The sequence below is a fragment of the Protopterus annectens genome, chromosome 1.part1 (genome assembly GCF_019279795.1).
Source record: "Protopterus annectens isolate FY-2018-M chromosome 1.part1, PAN1.0, whole genome shotgun sequence".
Taxonomy (NCBI): Eukaryota; Metazoa; Chordata; order Ceratodontiformes; family Protopteridae; genus Protopterus; species Protopterus annectens.
The window spans coordinates 731311547-731333217 of NC_056726.1; the positions used below are offsets into that span (position 1 = coordinate 731311547).

Genomic DNA, 21671 nt, shown 5'->3' on the forward strand with positions numbered 1-21671 from the left:
CTCACCTAAGTGTCATGTTTAATCATAGTCTCACCTCAGGCTTCATGCCCACTGAGTGGCACACAGCTACAGTTATCCCACCCCAAAGGGGGGATCCATCTTGGATCCCAGGAACTACCGTCCCATCAGTCTGATGAGCCTGATCTGCAAGGGCATGGAAGGCATTATCATGGAACTTATAAACAAAGACATTGGCCACCTTCAAACACTGGACCCCACCCAGTTTGAGTTCATGAAAGTCCGAGCTTGTCTCCTGAACCTGATTGACTTCTTCAAATCAGTCTCCAGAGCTGTGCACAAGGGTAAGGTGGTCCACACAGCCTATCTGGACTTTCCAAGGCATTCGACACCATCCGCCACTCTGGAATCATAGATAAAGTTACTAAGCTGGGCATAAATCCCTACGTCACTTGATAGGTTGCCAACTGGCTTACTGACAGAATCCAGGCTGTAAAAGTAGCCAACTCCAAATCCAGCTCCAGACAAGTGGCAAGTGGATACTTCAGGGTTCAGTCCTGGGACCACTCTTGTTTGGCATCTACTTCTTTGAAGTACAGGCCAACACTAAGGGACTCTGGCTAACAAAGTTCACAGATGACTGCAAATTGGGAGCCATTATTGAATCCCCAAATGATGTGGATATTCTACAAAAGGGCCTTACAGAAACAGATGCTTGGTGCCAGAGCCATGGGCTCAAGCTTAATGCCAAGAAATGTATAGTTATCCCCTTTGGACAAAAACATGTACCCATGAATTACCACATTGGTGGCAGTACACTAAACACCGAAAGTGTGATGAGAGACTTAGGGACACAGGTGGACAGTGGTCTCACCTTTGATAACCACATTGCCACAACAGTCAGGAAATCTTTCTATGTGGCACTCCTCATCACTAAGGGCTTTTCATCCAGAAAAAAGAGGTCCATTTTCCCACTGTACTCATCCCTCATTAGACCCATTATAGAGTACAATGCCCCATTTGGTATGTACCTCACAAAACATCTGCAACAGCTGGAAAGGCCACAGAAATATCTCACTAAAAGAATCACAGGCCTAAAGCAGCTGCTCTATTCTGACCATCTAAAAAAGCACCAGCTATACTCTGTGGTGTATCGTCTACTCAGAGGTTATTTCTGCTTAACATACAAGGCCATGTCAAACACTGAGCTGTTGGACATATTCCATTTAAAGAAATCCCTCAGAAACACACGCTCCAGGATCTAAACCATGTCATCACAATGAACAAAACATGTTGGAGGGATAGGTTCCTGACTGACAGACTCCCCATACTCTGGAATAAACTGCCCATACATGTCAAGCAGAGCGCCTCCTTGGCCCTCTTCAAAAGGAACCTTGACGATTGGATGGGAGATAGAAAATTCACCCCAGGGATCATGTCAGTCACCCTGCTAGACAGGGGTCCAGGGAAGTAAATATTGTGGGAAGAAACATCCAGGGAATTGTTATGGCTAGGCTTGTATAGGCCCTAGGGCTGATAGCTTAGTACCGACCTATGAACCTATAAACATCTACTATTAAGGTAAGTTCAGCTTGCACAACTGTACTATGTTCATCGTATTGGTCACTGCTGTAGTAGCCATAGCTATTTGAGTATATAACCATTGCTAACTGCATTTGGGAGGTGGAGGGCAAAGAGTCCAGAAATCCCTGGAAAATGCCCCTAGCAAAGCTTGATCTAGACTTAGAGAAGGGAACCTGCTTATGGAGCTTTGTAAAAGTATGTCCCAATATCAAATTAGCAGCATCTAGAATATTTTTAGAATCCAACGCTTTCCAAGAAGCTATAGATACAGCCAAGGACGTAGTGGAGAGGGCCTTGACCCTGCCTGGAATAGATCTGTTATGGTGATCATAACAAAAGGTAATAGCCTTAGATATAACTGTTTGGAAATAGTCTGTTTTGACATAGGTTGTCCCTTCTTTTCAGCTTCACAAGAAATTAACAATTGTTCTGAAAATTTGAGAGATACAGTTCTGCCAATATAATACCCAATTTGTCTGTGGACATCCAAGGTATGGAGTATCTGTTTTCCCTCATTTTTAGATTCAGTGAAGAAAATGGGGAGATGGATAGTTTCACTTAAAGTAAACTTGGGTACCAGTTTAGGTATAAAGGAAGGATTCGTTATCAAAGAAACCCTGCCCTATGGAAAATTAGGTAGGGTTGACTCTCCATAACAGTGTGCAACTCAGATACCCTTCTTGCAGAGGTCAGAGTAATCAGTACATTTGTTTTCTAGGTTAAGAACATCAAGTCGGCCAGACTAGGAGGTTCAAATGGATCAAGTCTTAGCTTCTCTAACACAAAATTAAGATCTTAAAGCGGGACCACCAGTTTACTTGATATTTTTTTTTATGTAAAATCTCTTTCAAGAATGTTTTGACATGAGACTGCCTCGAAAGAGGAGGAGCTATGGGCAGACATGCTGAAATGACTAATAAATGCACCTTGATATTGGGGCAAGAAAGGCCATAGGATAGTAACTTGCACAAATATTGTAAAACCAGAGAAATGTCAGAACACTTGGGATGGGATGGGTGCTTGTTATGCTGTTGGCATCACCTAGAAAATCTTTTCCATTTGCTAATATATGATTTTCTAGAAACCGACTTTCTAGCCTCCATTAGTACCTGTTGCATGTCCTCCGTAAACAGGTTCCTAAAAGGAATTAAGACCTTATCATCCAAGCAGTCAATTGAAAATGATTGATGGAGAGTATTAAGCATGCCTGTTCTTGTGTGAGCAGATCCTTTATTTGAGGAAGCATGTGGTAATTGCCCCTGGCCATTTCTGAAAGAAGGGAGAACCACAGTTGCTGAGACCAGATGTGAGTCACCATAATGATCTTGGAGGATTCCTAGTGAATTTTTAGAAGTACCCTACATGTTGGTGGAAAGGGTGGAAAAGCATACAGGAACATTCCTATCCAATCAAAAGAAAAGGCATCTTTCTCCCAGGTCTTTTACAGTCCTGGGACAGATAACTGCCAGTTGATCATTCAAAGAGGAGGCAAAAGTTCAACCTGAGAAACTTCCTACATATGAAGTAAATGTTAGAGGACCCCCTTTTCAAGTTTCACCCAAGAGAGACAGAGAGAGATTCTTGACACTTGGAATAAAAAAGCTTGCAAAGATAAGTAAATCATCTAAATATGAAAAAAATGTGGATACCCTGTAGCCTGCAATGAGCTCTAATTGGAACTCCCTTGACATTCCTTCTTAAATGTCGGTATATCTAAATTCTGTTGTGACTTTTTATTCTGTTTTCTCTCAAAATGGAAGAAGACAAGGAAAATCCCTTCGACAGTTTGGATTCCCTGGATCAGCTTTCCCCTGTCATCATACTTTTTGTTCACCTCTTCAGCAGAGGGGCCAACAATGAAATCTCTACCCATGGGTGAATTTAAAATCTCATTTTTAACATTGTCTGGAAGGTTCTGAGAATGCAGCCTTGCAAACCTCCTTAAAACAGTACCAGTGGTCATAGCCATGAAGGAAGTATCCGCAGAGTCAAGCACACTGCAAACAATGACTATTGGTCTGTGATAAAGAAGAAACTAAGTTATTTAAAGCAGATTTTCTTCACAAGAAGAAAAGTTCAGATAAAACATACCTCATAATTTCACAATTTGTCAGAATAAACTTTAACATATGAACCTGGCAGTTCAAAATTTTGAAAACAAATGTTGCAGAAGTATATTCCTTTTTCCCATACCTATCAATAATTTCCCATCCTTATCAGAAAGAGTAGGATTAGAATGGAATAAGTACTTGGCAGTGGGATCAACTAAGGCTATAGCTACTGGGTCAGGTTTTGTATTGCATAAATTTTTAAAATATTGAGGAATTTTATACATCCTTTTTGCCTTTTTAGGGGCAGCTGGCTCACTAAAAAGGAAATCGCCGACAGTAACACACACACACACACACACACACACACACACACACACACACACACAGACACGCACACACACACACACACCCTCTAAATCTGACAGAACAGGAGGAATGGGTATACATTACAGAAAATCCTTCTGTAACAACTTGTATTTTCTGAGGGACTGAGAAACCTCAGTGTTGTCCCACTGAAAACACTGGCACATTCTATTTAAAGTCTCAGAGAAAAAGAAATCTCCATACAGAGAATTAGAAGCTAAGTTGTCCTGTAAGTCTGAATCAGAAAATTGAGGAAAAAACTCTGAATCCTTCCATTTATCTTCCTTTTCAGATTCAGAATATTGTATCTCTTCAAGATATAAGGAATCCCTCTTTCTTTTACCAGGAAATACTTTACTAGAAGGATCAATAGTCCAAATTAAACCCTGATCCAGACCAGCAAACTACTTCTGTCTAAAAATATTGAGGAGGAGTAGATAAATGCTTGATTTTCTGTTTCTTGTTGACAGGAAAATGGGACACATTGTGTTACTAAATGCAGCAACTGCTTCCCTAGGGATGGCTACAGCATTCTAGCAAAACTTGAACATTTTCCCTGTTTTCTCTCCCAGGATTGACAAGAGTGGCTCTCCTTTGCCCACTGAGAGGACTCCAACAGCCACAGAGGACGTGGCTAACCCCTGGATCATAGTGGCTGTAGGTGCCACACCAGAGAGATCCAGGGAAAAAGATGAGTGGTCTGAGATACAACAAAAGACCACAGCAGAGTCACCTGCCTCTTGTTGATGCAAATTGCTAGCTTGCTGTAGTGTCACAGGCTGCCTTCTTAACTTTTTTCTTTTTGTGGCTGAAAGAAGGAATAAATGTGTGACCGGTAGTGTGTTCCAAGGTCAGGCCAGAAATGGTGCTTCTTTCCTGAGGAAGACAAGCAGCATATGCTGGTAAAACTACCAGTTCACAAAGGTTACTTATTTTTGTTCGGAAAAAAACACATTAAAAATCACTTGCAGACACTATGGCAGCCCCAAGGAAAAAATAAACACAATTTCTCCACAGAAAATATGTCTTCAATTTCTTTAAACTACTTTAAACTGACAGAAAATATGAGTGTTCCATTTAAAAGTATGTTACAGTCTCTCAAAACAGTCCATTAAAACATAACACTCCTATCTTTAAAATAAGAAAAGTAATAAAACATCATTAAATTTAAGAAAATTGATTTTTTTCCCAAATGGAACTTATCTGCCCAGCAAAGGAATGAGCTAGTCATTTATTGTCAAAATCCTCAGATGAGGGTCGTCTTTGGCAGCAGTAAAGTTTCATACCAAAACTTGTGTTTTACTCATTTCAGCTCAAGCTGCCTGACAGACTTGGAGCTTAGAAGGTGCACTGAAGCTTTGGAAGCTGTCCGACTGTTACTATATTCTTGGCAGGATATAACCCATATTAATAAGGCTACTGCTACAGTTATCAATGTGATGAACATCACAAGTTAATGATTTATAAGGCTTAAAATTATAGTGGCAGTAATGAGAGACAATTGAATCAGATTATTAATGCTGATAATTATCAACTGAATGAGTGTCTGAACATATAAATAGGTTTCAAAATGGAATGGTGCATTTCCTTTAATAAAATAGACTATGCAATAATATTTTATTGATTACCTTTAAGTCAATGTGAATAAAAATACACAAATGAGCTTTTATAAGTAAATATCATTGCATTTACTATGTCTTACATGTTTTTTTATTCTAAATGTTTAATGTAATAATACTTCTGAAACTAGACATTGAATGATTACAAAGATCAAATATATTTAACCTTACAATTATACAGCAACCTTACAATGTTGAACCAAAGATTCGGAGTGATGAAACATGCTGATGTAAATGTAAATTGCTGTTATAGTTGGTGACCTTATTTTTCAAATTGTATCTTCTGCCCTTGTTGCAAGGATATATTCAACACATGCAATCATCTAATACCAGGCTTCTTACACCATCTTCTAATAGCAAATATTTGACTTCTGTAAGTTCATAGTACATGTCAGTTAAGGACTGTTGCAATAACTAAGTATTCAGTATTAAACTTCAAGAAAGAAGATTAGTTATGCATTTCTGGTTCCACACAGCAATAGATTTTATCCAGACTGTTTATTTGCACATACCCTTCAGCAGTGCCTCTGAACACAATGGAATGCCCATTGCTAATCACATATTTTAATAAATAGACATACATACACAAGTACAGTACTTTATTAAACTAATCATTATAGCTTACCAACAAGCTACTAGCACTATGCCTGTAACTTAGAATAGCAGTTAAAATAAGCCCTTATCAGTCCTTTAGTGCAATGCACTGTCCAAAAACATTTCTTTTAATTTAAGTTCTTTAAAGTAAATACGGGACAAACTGATTGCCTAACAAAAAAAAAAAAAATCCTTGATTAAATTCAGTTCTTTACTGCTTCTTAAATTGAATGTTTCTGTTTTGAACAGTTTAATATTCAATATGTCTGAAATGTAATCTAAACAGAGTAATGTAAACCAGAAACTTTGTAACTTACTGCCAGTTCGTAGTGATATTTGGTCTTTGAGTTCATCTGTGCTATCATCAAAGCAACTGTAGAGTCCACTGTGTGATAAGTCAACAACTTTTAGAGAAAGTATAGGCCCTTCCCTTATTGCATCTTCAACATCTGATCCATTTACTTTCCAAGTAACTGCAGATGTATTGGGTAATATTCCGCAATGAAGGGTCACATGACTCCCAATCTTCTCGTACTGAACTCGGGGACCTGAAATCAGAAAAAGGCAATTGCTTATTCCATTGATCAATTATTGATTCATTCATTCTTTCATTGAGTAATTCCTTCATTCATTTATTTATTCAGTAATTGATTCATCAATTCATCCATCCATCTATCCATCCATATCCATCCATCCATCCATCCACTTCTTTAAGTCTTTTCTTGTGCTACATGCTTTTATAACCCACTGTTTCATTTAATTACTATACACCTACAGCAATTCAGAATTATATGAGATTTACAGTTTTACCATATTACTATAACCACTTCCAGACAAGTATATAGAGCTCTCATAGACTACTTTGGTAATAATTTTAAGTGATTGTGGTAATGAAATAAAATATTGGACACATTATTCTGGAGTTAAGTAATTCTGCTCAAAATATTTTAATATGTGATGATGAATGATATACATTCTAAGCTATCTCAGATGTACGTTTATGCCATCCTTTGATTAGGCATCTTTTCATGATGTTTTGAGTAAACATGTTATACTACATTTTTTCTTGTTAAGTACAAGTCCTAGACCACCCCAATAATAGACAATTTGAAATGTTTTCCATAGTCTTGCTTAGTTTCTAAGAATGAAAAATCAATTTGTTACATAAGATGGCTTAATGGGAAAATGCATGAATAATTTATATCTGTCATAAACTAGAAATGTCACATTTTTGTTTCTAGCTGTCTTTCCATTTAATAAAAAAGAAATCCAGGCTTTGACTGAATATTTTTTAAGACAATTGTCTCTGACTGGTAGATAAACCTTGAAACAAACAAAGTGGATATTCTTGTTACATTAAAATTATAATTTACAGTAATATTATTAGTCAGAAGTAGGCTAAGATGCTTCATAAATTCAGAGGTTGAAGCCTGAGGAGTTTAAACCATCTTATCTAGAAACAGATCAGTTAAAAGTTTAATATTTCTATTCTTTCTCATATTCAAAAAAATACCACTGTTGCTTTTGTGCACTTTCAACCACTGTCACTGTACTTGTGCCAGTTTATTTGGTGATGAAATACCCCTATTTTCATATACTCAATCTATCTAAGTAAATCTATAGATATAAAACTTCTCTCACACACTGAGAAATGTAATTTCCCAGGCTGATCTTCCTGCTCTAATACTTTCTAACAATCCAGAACTGCATGCAAATTCACACTCAGCATACACAAATGGAGGCATGATGTACTACTGAAATCAGATGTGAAACATTCTTTGCTAAAACCTATGATTTTTATCTCCTCTACTTACAAGTTTAATTTTCTGTCTTTTCTACTCAAGTTGGATGATGAAAGAGGAACAAACTTAATCGAATAAATAAGTAAATAAACAGAAAAGTGACTATTATTATCAATCTGCATAAATGCCATCACTGTATTAAGACAAAATGAAATCCATAGTCTTAAATCATTGTTAAGAATGAGAATGTTAAAAAATTATGTGGAATTTATTACATTTGTCCAGATCACTTTCAATAAAAAACACCACACTGAAATAGCATATGATGACATTTTATTGAACAACATTTTAATCACAACTTTATTAAAACATTCTTAATCACAAATCAGTTGATCTCACATAACATATTAATCACAATATTAGCATAACATCTATGTAGCAATTTAACAGGGCAGTGTATCCCGCTCACCCTATTCAAAAGTAAGCAGTATTGCCTCAACCACTCACTTATTCTTACTTATAAGAAGTAGCGTGCCACCACTCACTTCCATAGCAAAGCAATCTCCTTTCCAAATTCAACACAACACCAGAAGGGGATCAGAAGAGGGCAAGCTTGCCTCCCTTTTCTGCCCCAACCAATCCACATATGAAATAAGCTAATTTGTTTCATGTAATAAAAAAAGGGGCAACCCGGGCTGCAAGTTTACATGAAAAACTAATCTTCCAACTTTATTACTCTCACATAAATTCCTTAAATCACTATTACTTTTACCTTATTTCCTCCCCCAATCCTCTTCCCTCTAAGTTAACCTTTTCTTAACCATTACTCCACACAAACTCTCCATTCTTCCCCTACAACCCCCTCTCCAGACTATTTTCCCCTCCAGTAAACTCCTCTTTCTTACCCTACCCTTAATTAATGTAGCCACCTAAAGTGGCTCTAGACAAATTAGTTTGTTCCAAACCACATTTGGTGTACAAATAGGAAGCTTTAGCTCCAAGTCTGGGAATAACACACAATTGACCCCAATTCCAAAGATCTTTTCTCAGTGTAAATGACAACTTATATTAAGAGCAGGCTGAGAGCAGGTGTTTTGGAAGCTGAACTTTTTTATTAACTGGAATGTCTGACTAGAAAGTGTAATGTAGAGCTATGTACTACTATTCATGCAATGTGAAATTAACAACAGACTCAAGCAAAAACTAATAAAAACCTGAGAAGAACATGTAGAGAAACGGGAAAGGAGGGAATGAGGGGGAGAAGTCGGCATTTCAGTGAAAGAGCAAATGTAGTACTGTAGCAGAAACAGAGAACTGCTGCATGTTTAGAATGCAGCAAAAATTGTTACAATATTGTCTTTGAATGTGGCAACATATAACATGTCAATTCTTCTGGTGCAATGTGAAATGAAAAAATGCCTATTGTAAGAATTATTGCATTTTTTGACTACAGTGAAAATTGTAATAAAGTAGTTGTCACTCGGCTTGGTTTACAATTGAAGACAAATAGGCAGGGTAGTTTGTTTATATGCTTTATTACACAGAAACACATCAGGATGGATAACAGCAGTACACAATATAAACAAACTGATTAACTGACAGACTACACAGACATGCATGCTTGCATCTCAATAGTTTACCACAAAATGGCAGTCCAGCTCACACATGCTCAGTATTTATACAGTTGTGCAAGCCCCTGGAAAGCTTCTTAAAGGCAAACATACATATTGATCTACAGTAGTCTTTGACCATGACTAGACAGAAAATGTAGTCAATTCATTTGGTGGAATATGAAGTGAAACAAATGCTTATTCATAGGTAGGTACTAAGCTATTGGCCCTAGGGCCTATATAAGTCTAGCCAAAACGGTACCCTGACTTTCACCACCCAAGAAAATTATTTTCCTGCGCCCCTGTCGAGCAGAGCCACAGAAGTGATCCCCAGGGTGAATTTCCTATTTCTCATCCAATCATCAAGATTTTTCTTGAAGAGTGCTAATGAGGAGCTTTGTTTGCTATAGATAGGTAGTTTGTTCCAGAGTATGGGAAGTCTCTGGGACAGGAATCTATCCCTCCAGCATGTACTGTTTATTGTAGTGCAAGGTTTAGGTCCCTAGAGCATGTAGCTTGGAGGGATTGGAATTTCTTTAAGTGAGGCATGTCCAACAGCTTTGGCTTTGACAAAGCTTTGTATGTTAGGCAGAGTTCGCCTCTGAATAGGTGATATGTGATGGAGTAAAGCTGGAGTTTTTTAAGATGGCCTGCATAGGGCATCTGTTTGAGGCTGGTAATACTCTTTGTGAGGTATTTCTGTGGTCTTTGCAGTTGTTGTAGATGTCTTGTGAGGTACATACCAAAAGGGGCGTTGTACTCTATAATTGGTCTAATGAGTGACGAGTAGAGGGGAAACAATGACCTATTTTTTCCTGGATGAGAAACCTTTTGTGATGAGGTTTGCCACGTAGAAGGATTTCCTGACTACTGTGGCGATGTGATTATTGTTGTAAGAATTATTGAATGTTTTGGCTACAGTGTAAATTGTTATAAAGTAGTCTTTGACCATGACTAGACAGAGAATGCAGTCAATTCACTTGGTGGAATATGAAGTAGATAGTAGTGTTTATTGTAAAAAATCATTGCATGCATATATCTCAACTGTCCAGATTTTTGGCTCGGATTTTTGGTTGATTCATCCTATAATTTGTGATTTCAAGGCAAATCACTAAGGGCTGAAGTCACCAAATAATAACAGATATTTGAGTTTCATGTTTCAAATCCTTCAGAAAATGTATGTTAATACAAAACCTGATATTGTCTTCTCTGTCCAGATTTCTTGCCCTAAGAGGTTGAGAGGTATGATCACATGCTTTGATATAATGAAAGCTGTTATAAATATGCATTGATAGTTACTAAATAGAAATTGCCTTCAATTTATTTGATGGAATATGAAGTTGAAAATAACATTTATTTTTCGAAGCATTTAATACTGCATTATGTACATTTTCTGATGGTTGTGAAGAATACTCAGTTCCCTTTCTTAAAAATATAACAAAATAAACCCATCATTGTAGTGTCATACCATAAAGTAGGTCCAAGTCCATTGCCCATAGGATATTATTTTTCTTCATTTTTCATACTATTCACATTAAATCAGTGTTTACATTACTTATGTTCCATGTTGTGCACTTATTTTATGAACCTTCCTTTCTTCAGCACTATTTTATTCTATTTCAGAATTATCTGCTATTGTTATGTTTACAACATTTGGGGCTTGAGTTATTCTCATCATCTGAACTACTGGAATTGTTGGATGGTTCTAATTCCTGCTATTGTTATTTTACATTCTGTCTGACATACTGGATCTAATTGATTAACATGAAACTTCTACATCATTTTCTTTATTTAATCCTCAGTCATCTTAGAAATTCAGTTTCCTGCCATGTCCTTTCTTCTTTACCAGTATTGCCCAGACATCTTTTTCTTCTTCCTCTTCATTGTCTCTCATTTTGTCTTTTTGCTCCACAGGCATCCTTTCCCTTCTAACCGTTCTCATTCCAAGGATTCTCTGGTGACATGTTGCAACAAAGAAATATGTCTGGAATGTTTTTTAAGCAGGTTCCTCACTACGCAAACTTAACAAAAGTTATTTTCTTTCTTTATTTATTTTGTTTATGTATCCTTTGTTGACTGTGTTAGCCCTACATGGCTAGTGGTGCCTTTACAGAGAAGCAATATTTCTACTACTAAGGGAAATTTGGCCAAGACATTGGAGAACTTCCTTATTTCTCACCTGTTGGTGACATTGAATACAATACTTCAACAGTGAGATTGAATAGTACTTTTGCTGATTATGAAGGTACAACAAACAAGTACTGCTTTTGTAACTGTAGGAAGCTGGTAGTTTGATTATACCACAATTGTTGCTTATGGATGATTTACCAGCTGATAAGGATAAGATTGATACTTTGTGGTCAGATATGGTACACAGAAAACATGAGGACACCACTGGTGGTGAGAAAGAGTCAAGTCAGTTCACAGTTCATCTGGCAATAGACTCCTCAAGTGGCTAGGTAATGGTTTATTCTACTATTTTGAATTTGGAAGTTCCTGTTGTGTAGATGGAACAAGCTAACATATTTCCTGATGACGTATGCAGTCAATGAACTATGGAAAACCCACAGAAACAAGCCCACTCGATAGACCAAAATTGTTTTTTTATGTAGATTTCATTTTACAGGAGAGAGGAGCCCCACGGATGCATACAGATTTTGACATGATGATAGCTCTAATCCATTTCAAATGAGAGTATATTTATGAATTAAATTTGGAATCAGAATCTACTTTACATCAAATTTTACATGTAAATGCTACTAAATCTATTCTGGCACCATTGCTGCTGTTTCAAGTATGTGGCATGCATTTAAATAAACTGAATATGATTCATATTTGGGAAAGAGAATCTTTACTACTGGAAATTGGTGTGAGAACTGAACAACAGAAATATTGCATGGTACGATTGCCCTTATCTCAAATTTTAGATGCTGTGGGACTTTGGACTAGGGGTTGGGAAGGTAAAATTATATTGCTTGCTATAAATGGTCATCTACCAAATGTTACAAATCAGTTGTATGATAAAAATAGTTGCTGCATCATCCATTATACTGGCCAGCTGAAATGTTGTTTTCCTGTGTAGAACAATAGGATATGTTCATTGAAACTGCCCTGATTTACATTGTATTGAATGTGTCCATAATGGTGCGAACTGTGATAAAACATATATGCACTGTGGAAGTGAAGAACATTTTAGTAGATTGTCTTGAGAGTAATATTGTTAGCAAAGATGTTATAGGACTTTCTGCTTCATTAGATCCAGGAAAAGAAGACTCTTCCTTTCTTCAAGCTCCTGTCAGCAGAAGAATGAGTCTTTTGCAAAGAAGTCTAAAGACACGATTTCAGAGGATATCAATTCTACTCTAGTTTCTGAAGATGATAATAGTTCAAATAAAGTATAGAATAGTGATGCTTCTTTAGATATTACTCAGTTTCAAAAAGTAGGTAAAGCTAAGCAGGAATATAAACAAAAAGCTAAGCATAACGATAAACTGAAGCTGGATGTTTTCAATTAGACGATCGAGAATGTTAAAATGGTTGAAGCACTTACATTGCAATTGTTTCTTGCCAGATATTAGGATGGGTTGCTTATGCATAGCAAGAATGTACTGCAGTTTTCTTAGGAGGCAAGTGACCTTAGTCACATAATACTGACACTTTTTATGGTATGGTAATGTTCGTATTTAATCTATATATCACCGTTATACATTATAATATTATGGGTCTATATCAATTAATCGAATCTCACATCATCAAATCCCTCTTCGCTGAACACCTTTTAATTGAATTCTCAAATAAGCAAATTGACTTTTTAATCAAAGATTTTCCTAGGGCAAACCAATGGTAGGCCACCTTAGTCACCGCAGAAAAAATCAGAAAATTTAAAGCCTATACAGTTTGGGAACTTCATCACCACACCTCCCTTAACTAAATATACCAACTTTGAGATCACACTACAGTGGGGAAAAGGGCAAATTCCATATGGTGGCTAACCGTTGGCTTGACCCAGGAAAAACTTTGATTAAAAGTCTATTGTCTTACTTGAGAATTCGATTAAGATGTAAGATTTGATTAAGTGATATAAACCTTAATATTATTGAGACAGGTAAGATTTGATTAAGTGATATAAACCCTAATATTATTGAGACAGGTAGGGCTAGATTTATTTAATTTATTTATTTAACATTTGTTTACCGGAAATGTCTGACTGGGACAGAGCCCATTTTCTGTGGAGGCCCGGGGAGAAAAGCTCCAGATGCATGTCTTTGGAAGGTGGGAGGAAATCGGACTACCCAATAGAAACCCACAGAAATGCACTGAGACCATGCAGACTGCACAGAAGGCACCCCAGCCAAGAATTGAATCGGGGGCCTCTTGCTGTGAGGCAACAATGCTAACCATTGCACCATGTAATATTTGCATATTTTTTCTTTGGAGGCTGATTAATGTGTATATATACACAGTGAGTTTTGAAACAACTATATAATATAATATAAATCTGACTTGAGACAAATGATATTATTATATGGAGAGGTGGATGTAATTCTACATTACCCTCAAAAGAAAACAAATAGTAGAAGTCTAAAAGACTCTCATGTTCATGTTTGTAGAGATTAGTTAAGGCATTTTTCTTTGTGTTCCAGCAGTCCTAAGGAGGTTTACTTAAGCAAGAAATTTTTTTTTTCCTTTCTTCTGGAATTGATTACATCTTCCCTACAAGCAATACACATGAGTAAGATGATAAGGTACCCAGAACCATCTTACTGATGTTTTGTAACCCTAACTGTTACCCTAACCCAACATCTGCCCCTATCTCTACACATTATATTACTAAAATCCTTATACCTAAAGATAGCATGACCAAGATGACATTTGATTTCATTTTTTATCTAGGATTTACTAATACAGTTTTTTTTTTAATGGAAGAGAAGCATTCAATGTTTTATGATACAGTTTTATGGGTCATTCAGTGGTTTGTGATTTTCTTTTTTCAATTTTCTCCCTTTCATGAGATAATAATGTATCCATCTTTCTAGCTATCTATATCTCTATCTACCTATATCTATCTATATGGATGTATAGATAGAAAGATGTCTGTGTGTGTTATATGTGAGATATGTGTATGTGTATATATCTCGCTGGCGCTCTCCCTATATTTATATATATATATATATATATATATATATATATATGTGTGTGTGTGTGTGTGTGTGTGTGTGTGTGTGTGCACACATGTGTTTGTATATGTATTGGTCTACTGATTTTGACTGAATGACTCAAAAGTTGATATATATATATATATATATATATATATATATATATATATATATATATATATATGTGTGTGTGTGTGTGTGTGTGTGTGTGTGTGTGTGCGCACATGTGTTTGTATATGTATTGGTCTACTGATTTTGACTGAATGACCCAAAAGTTGACATTCACATTGACAACCAGAAAATGTTTATTTTGGAAACAACAAACAGCTACTCGTGTACGGAACAACAGCCTCAGTGCATGCAAAATAAAACATTTAAAAATAAAGCAAAAAAAAAAACATTTTTGTTTGGCTGCAATTCCTCTGCACTCCCTACACACATGCTAATTATATACACTAACTCGGAGATTGCAGAATATTGGGGAAAGGGAATATTATCCTTTCCTGAATATTGTGCAGTCTCACATGCATGGCAACCATCTGTTTTGGGAACTAAACAGATAGCTATCGATATACACACACATGCACACACATATACACGCACACACACACACACACACACACACACACACACACACACACACACGCACACACACACACACACACACACACACACACACACACACACACACACACACACGCAAACACACACATACACACACACACACACACACACACACACACACACACACACACACACACACACACACACACACACACACACACACACACACACACACACACACACACACACACACACACACACACACACACACACACACACACACACACACACACACACACACACACACACACACACACACACACACACACACACACACACACACACACACACACACACACACACACACACACACACACACACACACACACACACACACACACACCATACAGATTTTTGTCTGTAAATGTTTTAACAAAATTAGCATGGATTATTTTACTGATAATGATTGTTGCCAAGAAACTTCATAATTATTTATGACCTAGTACATTCTGTTGTTTCATGTATTTTCTTTTCATATCTGTGCTATTTAACAAAATTTAGTAAACATTTAGAAAAATGCTTTCATCTAATCAGAGATTTTCCTGATAAGTGCTAAGGCCACCCATCTTAATCCTTGGTGATCATAGACCTCAACCTCCATCTCTGAAATGAGAAACACTAGCCCTATTAATGTGGAACAAATGGGCGAAATGTGGAATACATGCTAACAGCTTACTTTAACTAGGAAGGTCATAGGATGGTTAAAATATACTGGTTTTACTTATGAAAAGGATATTTTAATGAATTAACATGATTCTTTTCTACTTACCATGGATATCAGTTAAACAATTCAACACTGAATGTCTGACAAAGCCTTTCGATATGGAATTTCTAGGAACATGACGTTTTTTAAGACACCAAATGAGGTACATTCCTTGTAATGAGGTACAATTGAGAGGTATGTTACTGTCTCATGAAATAATTTGAATAAATACAAAATAAAGCTACAGCAATGACAAAAAATATGATAAAATGTATCTTCGTTGTTGTAATCTGTTTTATATCTCAATTGTTATAATTTTTTCAACATATTGAAACTTTTGTTTGCTCCCATCTTTTAATGACAGCTGGCTTTATTGTATTACTTGTGGGAATACATCAATCAAAAGAAAAAATGGCCCTTTATCTCTTACACTAAAGGAGAGAAAAAGTTTGAAGTTCTTGGTCTAGAAACTGCAGAGAAATAGTGCAGCTAATATTTTCTGACAGGTAGTGGATATATATAAATGGTATACTTTAGATGCAGCTGTCTGATTCTCTGTGATAGCTAATATGGATAAAGTATGTGATGAATATGTGAGTAATGACTTTCCACATAGACGTTTTCTTATCAATTTTCTACAAACTGACTTTGAATAGTTACCTGCATAATGGACATTGACAGCCATATCAGACTATGATCAGCTAGCTGAAAAAACATAATTTCTTACATTTATTAATGCTTGGTATGAAATAACTGTTAACTAACTGTATGCCATACTTTTGATCATGTTAACATTATCACAGAAGTATGATGCTGTCTCCATTATGGAAGAATTCATGAGACATTTCAGGTTTGCAAAAACTCTAAGGTGCCATTGTAATTTACATTTTAGATGTATATTAAGTCATGGACATAGAAAGGTCACATTTTTGTTGCATTATTTAGTGTGAAGGAATGAGTTTTATGTAATCTCTTAAGGTATAACACCAACTGCTCCTACTGCAAGCCCTTCATACTATGGCTGAAAGATGGTTATGGCCATGAATAAAATACTGGTACATCTTGAAGCTGGGTTTCTAAGTAAAATCAGATTATTAAAAAATAAATAAATAAAAATAAGCTACTGATAGTCCATAGTTTTCATAGCTTTGAACAGTTTGACTTGGAAAATGTTTTTTTATGCTCACAAAGAATTGGCACAGATTGTAGCATTTTGAATTGCACATGAAAAGTTTACATTGTTTGTCTTGAATAGCTAACAAGCAGAAATCAGACTGTTGCACAGAATGAAATAAAAGGATGTAAGGCATAAATGTAGTAGTTATATATAATTTCTGGGAAGTAAGTAAGTACACATTTATATTCCCAAGGATTGTACATTAGCTTAAAGGCAGTGCCGCCCTGGACCTGCCAGACTATGTAATGATAATGGCATCAAACTGTTCATCTACAGGTGATCATGGAAAACATGGATAGTTTTGTCAGTACTGGCATTAGAACGCCTTCTCAGTTATGTCTGGCACAGGAAAATGCCTTGACAGTGAAAACATTGATGGAAATGAAGAGTAAATTAATCTAGGAGATGGAGACTATTTCAGAAGGAGGAAGTCAGCATAGGATTACAAAATGGCAGATAACACATGTATTCCAGGGATATTGCCACAGTTGGTGTGTTTTGTCAGACAGAAGAAACCTGAGAGTTGTTCTGTTGAAATCTATAATATCCACTACAAATATCATTGAGCTAGTTCACTTTTCTGTGTTGAGATTGCAGTTTGTTTTTTTTTACATTTAATAGCACAGTGGTGTCTTCAAATCCAATGATATCATCATCACAGTACTTATTTTTCTGTACTTAAAGTGAAGCACTGAAATATAAAACACTAAATTATATGAAATATTACAAATTATGAAGTTATTTATCACACTAGACTTTGAGAACCCCTCTTTCTTTCATTAAAATATATATAAGCAACTAAACACAAACTGTATATCAACTATTAGAAAGGTTTCAGATCTTCCATATTTTCAACTTGCAAAAAAAAAAAAAAATAGCGGTCCATAGTATGGGTAAAAGATCAGACTGGGAAACATCACGGGATACTAGATGAGCCCACTATAGCTCTAGGCATGAGATATACAGCTGATAAACAAGTATCGGCTACCTGATTGTAAGTATTATTTATTTAATTTTTAAATATTTACTATTTAATATTTATTTTATTAATATTTATTCAAATGATGTGGCTGTGGAAGGGTAAGTTGATATGACTGCAATTAAAGATAAGGGTCAGTAGATAGAACTGTAATTAGAGATACATTCATGAAGAATTTGCCAAGTGTATAACTGTAAGCACTACCTACAGACAAAAAAGATATAGGAAGCAAAACTTGCACTATGTTTTATCCTATTCACTTGTAGAGGTTGCCTACATTTATTTAAGAGTAAGAAAACATCACTTCTTAAGAATAACTACATCTCAAAGACTGACACAATTTCAAGCATAAAACAATAATAATAATAATAATAATCAGAATACAAAGGCTACAGGAAATAGAACAGCTGATTATAAAAAGATTATATGTGGTCTCGCAGTTCATGCACTAAAGTTGGGTCTATATCATTTACTCGAATGATCATTTTTACAGAATACCTTTTAAACTGAAGCCTTTACATCGAACCTCCTATTCATCAAAGTCTTTAAATATCGAACTACATAAAATCAAACCGTCATACCTGACCCGCTAACAAAACTGAAACGGTGACTTCATTAAACTACACCTAAAAACTGGAACACTTAAAAACTCTATACATTATTTTAACACATAAAAATTAATATTTAAAAAAAAAGAATTAATGATATAAAAATAATGTAGACTACTATTACTTTTATTTTAAAATAACCTACACCTTATATGATTATACTTCTGGGTAGACTGGTCTACTCAAAAGTGGGCATACCCTTAAAATTAAAAACTAGATAGTAAGCATTTTATAACCTTCATTTTTGCAGGGGACTTCACCCCTACACCTCATGAAAATTAAATATACCAATTTCTAAATCAGACTATGTTGATAAAAATGGTAAAGTAGAAACAGTCTATAAATATTCATGCTGTCATTGGTATGAATATTAATGAACTTTGATTGTTGAATGGTGGGCAGGGTTTAGGTGGGACTTGCTACTCTGGATAATATGTTTTGGGTGTTGGCCAACAAACATAATTTGACAAAATGCACTTCGACAACTGAAGACTTCAACAAATAGGAGGTTCGATGTAAAGGGTTCAGTCAAAAGGTATTTGCTAAAATGATCACTCAAGTAAATGATATAAATGCCTAAATTTTATGGTTGTCCTTTGCAGGGCCAAGGATTTTTAGGCATCAAATTCTAAAGAATCGGTGTTTGCATATGGCAGAGTACTGTGACCAGATAATGGATATGGAGTTATTACTAGTTATATGATTGAAGAGTAGGCCAAGATCACATGATAGATATTGTATAGCAATCATTTATGTCATTGGACAGTAGGCAGGCTCTCTTTATGTGTTCTTTTGCCGAGGTAGAAGGGATGTTAGAAAACCCAGAAAAGAATACATTGTTAAATATTATCAATGGAGGTAGCAGGCACATTTTGTTTGAACTTATCAAGTTACAGGACCTTGGAGTGGGTGTTTTCCATTAGCTAGACAATTGTTCCACTAGTAGGCCTAGGTTTTCCTTAAAAGAAATGTAGACACCTGTAGTGTTGATATAGAGATATTTATGACTCAGGAAAGAGACATTTAATTGTTCTTTAGCTAGAATCTTTATATCCCTGCCTGTTTTATGAGTTAAGTCATGACTGAACACATCAGGAACCAAAGCAAGTAACATACAAACTGCAAAACCCACAAAACTTGCTGTAGTGCATGAATGACGCCTATCTGAATGACTCCAGGACAATTCTTTATTTATTTATTTGTTTATTATTTTATGTTTTTTGATTGGACTGTTTTTAACATGTGACTTTAAGTATGGTATATTTAAATTTAATTCTGTTTTAGATTATTAATGTTTTGATGTTCTGATGAAGTTCCAACAACAGGAATGAAAGTGCTTAACATTTAAAATAAAGAATTTTCCTGGTTTTGTTCAGGTGGTTGTCGTTCATGCAGTACAGCAAGTTTTGTGAATTTTTAAGCCATAACTTTCCATGGTGGATTGTGGAAGGTTAATTATACTGTTTATTTACTTATTTAATTTTGTGCACAAAATGGATGAGAAAAATCAGTCTTTCTTGGACTTTTTTACGTAACAACGAAGAGGATAAAAACAATTGTAATATTCATCATATAATACATTCTTATACTTAGAATGAAAACTGACTGTGTTAGCATGTATAGTTTTATGCGAGTGCATGTTTATTGATGATAGTCCTAGTTCAGTAGTAATTTCATTGGTCTGAACCAGTACTTGACCATCTGGTATTCCCATGGCTCATTCTGTTTTGGCCAACTCAGTCCCTTATGCGTGAAATCCAGCTGTTGGGGTCAATGTTATCATTAATGTTAAGCTAGGAGTTTTTACTACAAACTGTAACTTCCCACATACGTTCAGTTAGCTTTCATCAAGGGAGCCATGCAGTGAGATAGAATGGGCTTGACATTTACTTTTTATAGTGCCATAAACTTACACTTAATCCCCCCCCCCCTTGTAAGAGGTGCCTCATAGGATTCTAATAGTATCCTCTGGGGAAATTGCAAGGAAGTGTGCATCCATAGATTCATGCCCTACCCTCCCCTTTCATGAGGCAAGAAGGCACAGCCTCTTCTTTCCTCTACACCCAGTCAGCTCCTACAGTACTAAGGCCATTTATTTAATACTGGTCATTTGAGGAACAGTCAAGACACTCTCCATTGATGCCATGAGCTAACTGAATGTATACAGAGAATGTAATGTAGCTATTTAACCTGTATATTTTTGGGAGGTGGAAGGAAACCAGTGCATGTGTATAAAAGCTTACAGATCCTGAGAGAACCTGCAAAACTATAGGCAGTGACCTGAGATCATTATTAAAGTCTAATCCCTGAAGGTATAAGGAGAGCATTTACCCCTCATGTAAAATTCTAATCCATTTATATGTTGGCACCAATATAAATTATTTTAGACTCTTGGTGTTAAGTCAAGGGGAGTTAGGAAAGTAGGTGAGTCTTGGTTCAATTGCCTTTTAACTCTTAAGATCTAAGCTTGGAAAGAACAGCAAAAATATAAAATACCACATTATCTTGAAAACTTCAAATGAAGACAAAAACTATACTATACTATAACAACATTCAAAATAATGCTAAACAAAACCATAAAAAAATTCTGGTCAGCCATTAAAGAAATCTTGCATCCTGGCCAATATTTCAACCATAACTCTCTCCCAATAACTCAACAGTGGAAATTGCAATAGAAGTCAACATTTATTTCATAGATAGTATATTGTTCCTAACCAAGGATTTCCTAATACCTAATTCCAACCCTGCCCAACAGTCACATATCACCACATCCACTTTCTCCTTCAAATATGTGTCCATATCCTATATAAAACTATTCTTAAACAAACTCAAATCATGTTCTACTTCAACTTATGACCTTCTAAGTGAGCACCTTAACATACCAGCCAATAGCATTGCCTATC

The 21671-nt window shown here is 35.8% G+C and overlaps 1 protein-coding gene across 2 annotated transcripts in view; it reads right to left on the reverse strand.

Moving 5' to 3' along the window:
* Positions 1-21671, reverse strand: part of CNTFR (ciliary neurotrophic factor receptor) — a 2564731-nt gene that overhangs the window by 1228900 nt on the left and 1314160 nt on the right. For both annotated transcript variants that reach the window (XM_044077809.1, XM_044077802.1), the window contains one exon: positions 6487-6717. In XM_044077809.1, coding sequence (XP_043933744.1) covers positions 6487-6717 — 231 coding nt within the window. The remainder of the gene's footprint in view (positions 1-6486; positions 6718-21671) is intronic.